The sequence below is a fragment of the Mobula birostris genome, chromosome 27 (assembly GCF_030028105.1).
Source record: "Mobula birostris isolate sMobBir1 chromosome 27, sMobBir1.hap1, whole genome shotgun sequence".
Classification (NCBI taxonomy): Eukaryota; Metazoa; Chordata; class Chondrichthyes; order Myliobatiformes; family Myliobatidae; genus Mobula; species Mobula birostris.
The window spans coordinates 43,198,000-43,210,996 of record NC_092396.1 but is presented as its reverse complement, the minus strand read 5'-3'; the positions used below and the strand labels follow the sequence as shown (position 1 = coordinate 43,210,996).

Below are 12,997 nucleotides of genomic sequence, written 5' to 3'. Positions count from 1 at the left end.
TTATTTTGAGACTGGTGATCCCTAAGGAAGTGTCAACTCTGAATCAGCCCTACCAATCTCATTAAGAATGTTTTTTTGTTTAAGGAGGTCACCTCTCATTCTTCAAAACATAAGACAGCATTGGTTTAGTTTGCATAAACTCTTTTCATGGTTCAACCTCTCCATCCAATGAATCAATATGGGGAATTTTTGGTGGCTTCTGATTTGACCGAGGATTAACTAATGATTGTTAAGTTCTCCCAAACTTTACAAAATGTTGTTAGTTACAATTTATCAGTGCAGCAAAAGAGTATCATTTCATGCCTTTGCACATTCTGCTCCATCTGGCATCCTTAAATCCATAATTATCCTCATCACCATTTGCCATTTTGCCAACTTCTATATAACAGACTTTTTAGATGCTGGTTGTCATATCCTGGGCTAGACTTTTTCAGAAGCTAAATAAATTGATGATGCCATAACTGATCTCTGGGGAACACCACCACAGTCTGAAATATATCCAACCACTGCCATGCTTGTTTTTTGTAAACTTGGTGAGGGTGCAGATAGCAAAGAGATACAAGAAATTGTGTTTTTTGTGAAGTTAACACAAGTATTTGAAGAGAGAGAGTGTAAGGAAAGGCAAGTTGGACAGTACATCTAACGATCTTAAATTTTTATGTACATAAGTTGAAATTGTCTTATAAAATATTGAAATTAAGAACAAGTAAGTAACCAAGGAAGGCATCTGTGCCAAAGTTTGATGTTCCCTCTTTGAATTAGATTTTGTCATGACTTTCTTCTTCTGTTCATTTTGGACATTTTCCAGTTCTGATGAAAGGACTTGACCATGAACCTTAACTCCTCTGAGCATGAACTGCGGAGTATTTCCAGTGCTTTCCACTCTTACTTTTGACTTCCAGGATCTGAAGTATTTTCCAATATACACTTAGTGGCCATTTTGTTAGGTATAGGAGTGGAACCTGGTGTGGTCTTCTGCCTCTGTAGCTCATCCACTTCAAGTTCTACATATTGATTATTCAGAGATGCTCTTCTGCACACCATTGTTGCAATGCTGGTTATTTGAGTTACTGTTGCATTTCTGTCAGCGTGAACCAGTCTGGCTATTGGCCTCTGACCTCTCTCATTAACAAGCTGTGTTCTCCCACGGAAATGTTACTCACTGAATGTTTTTTTTTGTTTTTCACACCATTCTCTGTAAACTGTAGAAAGTACTGTGTGTGAAAACCCCAGGAGATTAGTAGTTTCTGACATACTCAAACCACCCTGTCTGGCACCATCAATCATTCCATGATCAAAGTCACTTAGATCACATTTTTTCCCTATCCTATCCGAGTCCCTTGACCATGTCTACATGCTTTTATACATTGAGTTACTGCCTCATGATTGGCTGATTGGATTTTTGCATTAATGAGCAGGTGTACCTAATAAAAGAGGTCACTGAGTGTGTGTAAATTCATAAAAATTTAATTTGTCATACTGATTTTTTTTTGTTTTTTTTAATGTAGGTTATCCAAACATCTGAACAGTTGACAACTACCCAGCAGGTGATATCTGTAGAGGAGACTCACCTGACTGGTGTTGAATCACAGGTATATGTGGCATTGCCTGATTCACAGAGTGGTTCATCAGGACAACATGAAATTGTGGCTCTGAAAGTGGACGATATATTAGATGGGACTGTGACACTCATCTGTGGAGAGACCCCATGAGAATGTATAAAGATGATTGTCCAAAGCACGACTGGAAGACTTCAGGAATGTTAACAGAGCATTGTCTTTTCAACTTGCCTAAGATCACACATCATTTCAATTATAGATCTCAAGTGAGTGCTTTTTGCAATGATTTTAAGGTTTTGAAACCTGTTAATGCTAATGTCTTGCAACTCCTGAATGTTTGTAGAGACACGGTATCCTTCAGTGGAAAGGTGGTTGGGCTGAAGCTACAGTGAGCCTAGTAGCAGTAGCACTGTGTGATCGCCTAAAGACCTGTTCACTTTAAACAGTTCAGTATCTTGGGCAATAGTGGAGGATGTTTAAAAAAAAATGTTCATATTGACGGTATGAGGAATGAATCACCTGGACCAGAAGTAATCAGAGGTTCATCCTAAAGTGGTGTAGCAAAGAAGGGGAATATCTGAATTTGTCCAGGTATTCCAACACAGGAACCCTAACCCTAGACAGAGTTAAGCAAGGCCAAAGTTTTTCCCTGCTTATAGGCTGACTACCTTTGTCCATGAGCACTGGATGTTCTTTGATTAAAGAAAAGATGACTGTAGGCTCAGGAGTAATTTATCTTGGGTACAATTAAATTACATTAAAGCATGAGGGCTGTTGTGTTGCTGATTTACAAGATAGATTTGAATACTCTACAGAAAAACCTCTGGATTATTCAGAGTGGCTCCTGTTATTACTCACACTTAGAGAATTAGTTCACAGCAGGGGCCACATTTGAATCAATGCTTCTGCCTTGCAACTCTGATTTATGGTGGCCAGCACATGTAACATAATTTGAAAAATGTTTCAGGTTGATGGTATTTACAACTAGTCCATTGAATAAACAAAGGGTTATCCAAGTGTTATTGATGAATTACGCACTAAATGGATCAGGTTTTTTTTCGAAACCAGTTTTAATAGACTGCTCTTTTAACTTTAAAATGGCTGAATAGATTTCTTCATCATTTGATGCCCTGAAGTAAAGGGGAATTGGGCTACCATTTTGTGTTCTCTAAAAATATTCTTTCTATACTAGTCTATTTGAATTCATGCTGGATGCAATTACATTTCCTGTCTTGTGTCAATTCACTGCATGTACATTTACCTCAAAGTTTAAAAAATGCAAGTTTGAGAGATGTAGTGTCTTAACACATTTTCTGATAACCACCACCAATCTTTCTGACAGAATATAGACCAAAGAGCCTCAGCCCATAATGTCCCAATCAATCAAATTAATAATCAAATAGCCAACTAAACAAATCCCTTCTGCCTACAGAATGTCCATATCCTTGTATTTCCCTCACATTCATGTGCCTGTCTAAAAGTCTCTTAAATAATCTCTATGTGCCTCTAGAGTACTGTGGAAAAGTCTTAGGCCCCAGAAAAAAATATTCTGTGAAACAAACATTTTACTATAAAGAGCAGTAAACAATAAAAAAAACTTAAATCAAATCAGCATTTGGTGTGACTACCCTTTGTCTTTAAAACTGCATCAATTATCTTGAGTACACTGTAGTGCAGTTTTATAACAAAATCGGCTGGTTGGTTGTTTCAAGCTTCTTGGAGAACTTGTCATGTTTTTTCTGCAGACTTTGGCTGGCTGCCTTACTGCTGTCTCTGCAGGTAATCCCAGACAGCCTTGATGATATGGAAATCAGGGCTCTGTGGAGGCCATACTACCTGTTGCAGAAATCCTTGTTCTTTTCGTTAACGGTAGTTCCCTACCGTAACTATGCAGTAGGGAAATTCTAGGCAGTTTCTAGAATAGGTTACATGGTCAGCACAACATTGTGGGCCAAAGAGCCTGTAGTGTGCTGTAGATTTCTATGCTTCTGTAGCACATGCCATCTAATGCAGGCAGCATCCTGGTAAACCTCTTCTGCACCCTCTCCCAATCCTCAAAATCCTTCCTATAGTGGGGCAACCAGAACGGTATGCGGTACTCCAGATGCAGCCCAACCGGGGTTTTGTAAAGTCATAGTTATAGAGTCATAGAAAAGTACAGCACAGAAACAGACCCTTCAGCCCATCTGGTTTGTGCTAAACCACTTAAACTGTCTAGTCCCATTGCCCTGCACCCAGACCATAGCTGTCCATACCCCTCCCATCTATGTTATTTATCTAAACTTCTCTTAAACATTGAAATTGAGCTTGCATGTACCAGTTGTACTGGCAGCCTGTTCCACACTCTCACCACCCTCTGAAGAAATTTCCCCTCATGTTCTCCTTTTCATCCTTAACCCATGACCTCTAGTTATACATCCATCCATCCTCAGTGGAAAAAGCCTGCTTGCATTTATTCTATCTAGAAACCCTCATAATGTAGTATACCTCTACCAAATCCCCCTCAATTTTCAACATAGCATCCCATCTCCTGTACTCAATATTTTGGTCAGTGTGCCATAAGCTTTCTTTACAACCATGTTTACCTGTGCTGCCGCTTTCAATGAATTAGGGACCCGTATTCCCAGATTGTTTTCTTCTACCACACTCCTAAGTGTCTTACTGTTCAGTGTGCAAGGCCTACCCTGGTTGGTCTTCCCAAAGTGAAACACCTCACAATTTGCATTAAATTTTCGCTGCTATTTTTCCAGCTGGTCCTGATCCTATTGCAAGCTCGGATAGTCTTCCTCACTGTCCACTACACCTGCGATCTTGGTGTCATTTGCAAATTTGCAGATCAAGTTAACCACGTTATCATGCAGATTGGTGATTATAAATGGCAAACAGCAATGGACCCAGCGCCATTCCTGCAGTGCTCCCATTAGTCACAGGTCTCAGGTCTCCAGTCAGAGAGGCAACATCTACAACCTTGGCTTCTCCCACAAAGCCAATGTCTAATCCAATTTACTACCTCATCTTGAATGCCGAGCAACTGAACCGTCCTGACCAATCTCCCATTCAGGACCTTGTCAAATACCTTGCTAAAGTCCATGTAGATAATTAACATCCACTATCTTGTCTTCATCAGCTTTCCTGGTAACTTCTTCAAAACTCAGAGAATGGTTAACCATGATCTACGATGCACAAAGCCATGCTGTCTATCCCTAATCAGTCCCTGTCTATCTGAATACTCTCATATCTGGTCCCTTAGAATACCTTCCAGTAACTTTCCCACTACTGACGTCAAGCTCATCAAGATATAATTTCCTGGTTTAATTTTAAAGCCTTTCTTAAGCAGTCCATTAGCTATCCTCCAATCCTCCAGTACCTCATCTGTCGCAAAGGATGATTTAAATATCTCTGCTAGGGCCCCTGTAATATCTGCAATTGCCTCCCTTAGGGCCCATGGGAACACCTTGACAGGCCCTGGGAATTTATCCTCCCTGATTTGCCTAAAAACATCAAACATCTCCTGTGTAATGTATTTAGGGTCCATGACCTCACTGCTGCTTTACTTCACTTCTATAAACTCTGTGTCTGTCCCCTGAGTAAATGCAAATACAAAAAATCCATTTAAGATCTCCCCCCATCTCTTTTGGCTCCAGGCTTAGATTACCATTCTGATTTCCCAGAGGACCAATTGTATCGCTTTTAAACTTTTGCTCTTAATATATCTGTAGAAGCTGTTAGGATTCTCCTTCACCTTGTCTGCTAGGGTAACCTCATGCCTTCTTTTAGCCCTCCTGATTTCTTTCTTAAATGGTTCTCTTGCATCTCCTATTCTCCATAAGTACCTCATTTGCTCCTACCTGCCGATACCTGCAGTGTACCTCATTTTTTTTCTTAACCAGGGCCTCAATATCTCTTGAAAACCAAGGTTCCTGAAACCTGTTATCTTTACCTTCTATCCTGATAGGCACGTACAAGCTTTGTACTCTCAAAATTTCACTTTTGAAGGCCTCCCACTTACCAAAAGTGCCGTTACCTGAAAACAGCCTGTCCCAATCCACACTTGCCAGATCCTTTCTGATACCATCAAAATTGGCCTTTCTCCAATTTAGAATCTTAACCCGTGGACCAGACTATCCCATATTTACTTTGAAACTAATTGTATTGTGATCATGAGATGCAAAGTATTCCCCTACACAAACTTCTGTCACCTGCCCTATCTCATTGCATAATATATCAGATATCACACACTCTCTCTTTCGATTCTATGCATTGATTAAAGAAATTTTCCTGAACACATTTTACAAATTCTATCCCATCTAGTCCTTTTACAATATGGGAGTCCCAGTCAATATATGGTAAGTTAAAATCAACTATAACAACATTATGTTTCTTGGAACAGTCTCTAATAGTTAATTGTTAGCCCAATTAACATGGTTGTACCTTTCTTATTTCTCAGTTCTACCCATTAAGCCTCAGTAGACAAGTTCTCCAGTCTGTCCTGACTGAGTATTGTCATGACATTTCCCTTAATTTATAACACCACCCTTCTCCCTTTACTCCCTCTTGCCCTGTCGCATCTGAAACAATGGAACCTGGAATATTGAGCTGCCAGTCCTGTCCTTCCTGCAAACCAAGTCTCACCTTTGGCTGACAATATCATAATTCCATGAAGTTTCAACATCCTGATTTTTGAACTCAGTGCCATGATTAATAAGGACAGGCATGCACTTATGCATTCTTAACCACCCTATCAACTTGGAAGCTATGAATCTGGATTCAAGATCCCTCTGCTTATCAACATTGTTAAGGGTCTTGCCCATGTCTACAAGTGATCTATATCTTGCTGTATTTTTTTCCCAGTTTTCTATGCTATCTACAACGCTACGAATCTTTGCATCGTCTGCAAGCTTACTAACCTATCCATTCAGGTCATTTATATAGATCACAAAAATCAGAGGTCCCAGTACAGATCCCTGTGGAACACTGCAAATTGTGGTCCTCCAGCTTGAATAAGTCGCTTCAACTACCTTCCTCTGTCTTCAAGCCTGTTCTGTATCTAAATGGCCAGTTCACCATGGATCCCATGCATCTAAATCTTCTGGATGAGCCTCCCACAAAGGCCTTGTTAAACACCTTACTAAAATCCATGTTGACAGCATCCAGAGGTCTACCTTTATCAATCACCCTCGTCACTTCTTCAAAACACTCAGTCAAGTAAGAAAGATGTGGCTTGCCCCACAGAAAGCCATGCTAGCTCTCCCTAATTAGGCTCGGTTTTCCTTGAGAGTTCTCTCCAGTGACTGGTGTGAGAATTGCTGGTGTATAGTTTCCAGGGTTATCCCTGGTTCTCTTCTTAAATAATGGAACACTTTGTTTAAGATTAAGGAATAATAAAACTGAAATATCGCCAACAGCTCAAAATTTTGGGCAGGTTAAATTTGACCTAATCAACAGGTGCTAAATGCTAAATCTAACAGTAACATTCCAGTGTTTAATCCTATTAAAGAATGAAGAGTTTATTTCTGGCATACCTTATAGTCTTTGATGAAAATACTATTAATCTCTGACCAGAATTTTGGTTAAAATTCTCATAATTGATCTGATCTGTTTTCTGTCTTGTTTAATTTCACCAAATTGTTAGTATTAAGATTTCCTGAGATCTTTTCACACCTTATGTATAATGAAAATATATTCTTTACTAAATTTCTATCTGTTCTCACAAATCCCTTTAAAGACTATCATTGGGGCTTGCCTTAGTATCCCAAAGTTTTCTAGTGTGTCTGCAATCATCTGTTCAGAACTATCAATAACTTTTAAAAAGTATTATTAGCAAGACATTAGCACAATAAATTTATCAATGATGGCCTTATTATTGCTTACAGCAAACCTATCCCTAACATGGGCTTCTAAGTTCAAAGTAAATTTATTATCAAAATACATGTATGTCACCATATACAACCCTGAGATTTGTTTTCTTGCAGGCATACTTGATAAATCCAATAGCCACAGTAGAATCAATGGAAGACAGCACCCAACAGGGCGGACAACCAGTGTGCAAGAGACAACAAACTATGCAAATACAAAAGAAAAAAATGAAATGATATTGATAATAAATAAATTAGCAATAAATACCAAGCACATGAGATGAACAGTCCTTGAAAGTGAGTCCATAGGCTGTGGGAACAGTTCAGTGATGGGGTGAGTGAAGTTATCCCCTCTGGTTCAAAGGCTTGTTAGTTGAAGGGTAATAACTCTTCCTGAACCTGGTGGTGTGAGTCCTGAGGCTCTTCAACCTCCCTGGTGGCAGCAACGAGGAGACAGCATAACCTGGTTAGTGGGGATTCCTCATGATGAATGGTGCAACAGTGCTTAGTGGCGGGGAAGGCTTTACTTGCTACAATATTCATTGTTGGTGGAACCCCGCCATCAACTGCCTGGCCAAGGCTCTATGATTCTCCATGCAATCTTTGGAGCATCACTTACTCTCCTTTGCACCTCATATCTTCTCTTGGTATCAGATTTCTTTTTGTCTCAACCACTCTTGTCAGCATTACCTGCCCTAACTCACTCAGTTGTTCTAGTGTACTCACCTTTCATCTCCAAGACTAGAAATTTTATGACTTAACACGACCTCTTACCAGCAGTATCACTTTTATCTGCATTAAGCAAATATTCAAGACAAATCTTCGTATCACTAATATTGCCATTATCATTACTCAAAAGATGCACAATTTTAGTCATATCAGAAATCCGAGCGCTAACTACATTCAAAACAACCATGTTTTTGGGTTGATCACTATTATTTGCAACCTCATAGCCTCCGTCAGTGAAACAAGATAATTAACATCTACTCCGTTCACATCCACTTCATCAATGTTCCTCTGAGTTCCTAAAGAATCCATCTGTGACCCCCCCCCCAATGAATTTTGCAGTGTGACGCTTATCTGAATTTTGCTTATTTGTGTTGGTTGGTAGCTTCCCTTCAGTTAATTAATTGAAATAATCCTTTTATACATGGCAAGTTTTACTCCCATTGAATGTGAGTTTCAGTCCCGTACTTGGTAGAGAGTGACTCCATTTCAGGTTTAGAATATCATTTTACATATTCAACCAATCAGATATATACTTTTCAGTAATCTTCTAGTACATTCCAGTACTTAAAAATGTTCTAACTTAAAGATACATATATAAAACAGTTAGAATTTGATTAGCAGCGTGATCAGACTTTACTTCCAATTTATTAGTATTCACTCCAGAAGGGCTAATGAACTCCTAATAATAAACATTTTGATTAATTTTAATTCCATCTAGTGTAGGGTGAAATCCAGCTAGGTACTGAAAAGAATGAATATCGATTTGTCCATGCCTGATTGTGTAAAAGTCTCATTTATGTTATTGATCATCTGCTTTCAAAGCTGAATGTATGTAATTGTTTAGGTAAATTTCTTAAAAATGATTTAATTCTTGCTCACACTTTTAACATATCAGATGTAAATATGTATTCCATGGACATCAATTAATGTCCAGTGATCCAATGTTGATGGTTTGCTCTGTGTTTTATCTATAAAACAAAGCTTGCATAGATCTCGGTGCCCTCTCTCTGCTCCTACGTGACTGTGCATGTGAACTTTCCTAAAAACATTTTTATAAGCAAAGTAACTAAGTTCTGGAAACAGTGAAACAGTTGCGTGGAGAGTTAATTCTTCAGATCGTTAACCTTTAACAAGGACCACTGAAAGTCCTTCACACCATTTTCTGTTTATCTCTTTCCATAGCTGCTTCATGTTTCTGGCAAGTTTCATTTTTAGTTTCCTGCGTTGTTGGCATTTTGCTATTGTGGTCTATTAACCATATAACAGTATTAACACACTCTGTGTCATTCCAATGCATATATTTATTTAATAGGGAGCTACAGAACCATTGGTCAGTGAAGGCCATTACAAAGTAAGAAAATAACTTCAATTGATCATGGTTTATATACTCTATAGGGGAGAGAATGCGTGAGTTAAATATATTTGCCATAACGTTCAACATTATAGTGCATATATAACACCGTGCACTATAAGATAAAAACAAATGGTGCAAATACATTCCAATATATATGTCTTTTTTGAAAACTGAAACAGATGAGAAAGCCTCCAGATAAAGTCACCAAGAATTGTGTCAAAAGAGAAGCCGTACTAAATGTTCGAAGGAACAATGTAGCATGAATATACTTCACAGCTTCGGTCTCACAAGTCTCACAGGATAACCAGTTAGTGAGTTTAAATGTTCTCAGTCAGTGGCCGAGTTTAAACCTGTTAAAGGCAATTAGTAGGTTTTACTTCTGAATAGGGAAGTTGAGCTGTAGCTGGACATACTTGCTCAAGCTACGACATAAGCTTTGTTTAAGAAAACAAGAGCTATAAAGGCAAGACAGGAAGGTCAGCTTTTAAGGAGTGTTGACATCAAATGAGGTGAAGAATTTTCTTCCCTGGAGTCTGTGACAGTTTAGGTAGATTTGTCCTCTATCAGATTGAAATGCAACCACGTTTGAGATTTTTAAAAATTCAGTTCAGTTCTCAGTAGACACAGCTTTGAGGTTTGAGCTCTTTTTCAGAAGTGTTAAATGAATATACAGCATGGAAGTAATTCACTGTAGGAGTGTTCACCTGCTAAGAATGGGGAAGAAAATTGAAATACTAAGCCTTGATGGCACTTGGCTGACCAACTGACAGCTCGTCTTATGCTCAAATCAGTTTTGCTTACAAACCCTTAAAATGTTCTGTTTCCTCTGTAATGTCATTTGACACTCTGACCAGATTTAAATTGAGTTACTAACGCAATTTGAATGCTCAATACTCAGTTTTGTACTCAAGTAGTTAAATAACTTGGTAGAAATGTGGATGTAACTGTATATTCTATCTGTTTAAGATTTTAATATGCATAACTGAGTTAGCCGAATTTACCATCTATGGTGCAGGTGCTACTGGATGTGAAAAATAGAAAGATAATTAAAAAGACAGGTCTTTAATGATGTTATGAAATAATATTTAATTATGGCAGACAGTTGCAACTGGAGTTGTAAATTTGTCGCCTTTTAACTGTCTGAACCACAAGTGTTAACATTGAACAAAGTAATGAAATTTCATCTGTCTCCTCTATTAACCTTGTAAAAGGCAAGAATATTGATATAACTTAAAAAGCGAGATTGCTTTTTATAGCCAGATCCATTAAAATCTCCTTACCATCTCATAGTGCCCTCCAATGCCTCCTGAATCATAAACCCACTGAGATTTTGTTTTTTTTACTCTATAGCATGATAGAATTGATTTTATTTTTGCAATGGAATAAAATTAAGGATTCCCAGAAGATGGGCAATGAGAATCCATATATATTATAACCTAAAAATATTCCCAGTTTAGCTTTGAAATAATTTAAGATGTTTTAAATGTAGCTTTATTTTTGAAAAAAAAAAGAAATAAATGTCCTTCATAATGAAGGGACCATCCAAGGAATCTGGCAACATCTACTTGCTAATTTTGTTCTTTTATATTCCAGTGAACAATGTAATATAACTGATATGTATTAAATGTTAATTTTAAATTACCTTTATTATAGCATGTTTGGTCATTGTGATCACTTGATTTAAATGGAACTTTTCACTGTAACCCTGTTCATCAATTTCAGCTTAATGAGTGGTGGGGTGGTGGGGTGGCACAAGTGGAAGCAAGGAATGAGGGCAAAGTGAAAGAGTTCCAGATGAACATGTAGAGTGAGTTGTGAACCCTAGAAAATATTGCACAGTTTAAACTGGTTCACTTTTCAAAATATGCCCTGTGAGAACTATGCAGAATGCAAGTTAAAGTTTGCAACGTGAATAAAAACTGATTTAGACCATGTCCTGGTTTCTGAACATTTATTATGCATATTATATTGAATATATGGGAATTCTTTTCTATTTATCCCATAGCTACACTGAGATCTCTTCAAGTTGTCTGGTGATATATTTTAATACAGTGGGTACACTGTGGAGAATTTACCCAAATTAACTGCTGTGTTGAGTTTGCGGTAACTTTTATGAAAAAAAACAAGTAATTATCTGTATACTGTACTGTATACCACTGTTGGATTCTGTATTTAAGTCTGAGATTATTTTAGAAGTCAGGAATGAGGCATAAAATCTGCTGCTTCGCAGTCATTTCATTAAGAGATGATAGAACAAAGAACAGGAACAGAACAATGACAGGGGTTCACTGCTACTTGAAAAGAGAGGAACTAAAGATTGTGCCTAGCATAAAACAACTATTTTTATAGCTAAATGATATGAACACTCCATAAATAATCAATTAAAAATAATTATTTAATACTGTGGTAATATCAAATGACAAGAAAAAGTCTTGTCATCTTCAGAAGTTTTCAGATGACTCTGCCATAGTTGGATGCATCAGCAAGGGAGATGAGGCCGAGTACAGGGCTACGGTAGGAAACTTTGTCACATGGTGTGAGCAGAATTATCTGCAGCTTAATGTGAAAAAGACTAAGGAGCTGGTGGTAGACCTGAGGAGAGCTAAGGCACCGGTGACCCATTTCCATCCAGGGGTTCAGTGTGGACATGGTGGGGGATTACAAATACCTGGGGATACGAATTGACAATAAACTGGACTGGTCAAAGAACACCGAGGCTGCCTACAAGAAGGGTCAGAGCCGTCTCTATTTCCTGAGGAGACTGAGGTCCTTTAACATCTGCCGGACGATGCTGAGAATGTTCTACGAGTCTGTGGTGGCCAGTGCTATTTTGTTTGCTGTTGTGTGCTGGGGCAGCAGGCTGAGGGTAGCAGACACCAACAGAATTAACAAACTCATCCGTAAGGCCAGTGATGTTGTGGGGATGGAACTGGACTCTCTTGACGGTGGTGTCTGAAAAGAGGATGCTGTCCAAGTTGCATGCCATCTTGGTCAATGTCTCCCATCCACTACATAATGTACTGGGTGGGCACAGGAGTACATTCAGCCAGAGACTCATTCCACCGAGATGCAGCACAGAACGTTGTAGGAAGTCATTCCTGCCTGTGGCCATCAAACTTTACAACTCCTCCCTTGGAGGGTCAGACACCCTGAGTCAATAGGCTGGTCCTGGACTTATTTCATAATTTACATATTACTATTTAACTATTTATGGTTCTATTACTATATTATTTATGGTGCAACTGTAACGAAAACCAATTTCCCCCGGGATCAATAAAGTATGAGTATGACTATGAAAATACTAGCCACTTAATGAAAGACCAAAGAAGCTTTATAACTATACTTTGTATGTCCACTAGAAGCAAATTAAACTGCTGTGTATATAAAGGCTACTTAAAATACAAGCAAATAATTGATTGTTGAATTGCAAAGAAAATGATAATTAGAATTAAGCAGTCAGATTCATCGTTACGTGTTCAGGTTATGAAAAACATCTGAAA

The 12,997-nt window shown here is 38.3% G+C and overlaps 1 protein-coding gene across 6 annotated transcripts in view; it reads left to right on the top strand.

Moving 5' to 3' along the window:
* The window catches only part of zbtb40 (zinc finger and BTB domain containing 40), a 132,365-nt gene that overhangs the window by 107,165 nt on the left and 12,203 nt on the right, over nucleotides 1–12,997 (top strand). For 4 of the 6 annotated variants that reach the window (XM_072245433.1, XM_072245434.1, XM_072245432.1 and 1 more), the window contains one exon: nucleotides 1,509–11,423. In XM_072245433.1, coding sequence (XP_072101534.1) covers nucleotides 1,509–1,712 — 204 coding nt within the window. In that variant the 3' untranslated portion in view covers nucleotides 1,713–11,423. Of the gene's footprint in view, nucleotides 1–1,508; nucleotides 11,424–12,997 lie in introns of those variants that run through there. The other 2 variants (XR_011883392.1, XR_011883393.1) reach the window with 2 other exon arrangements.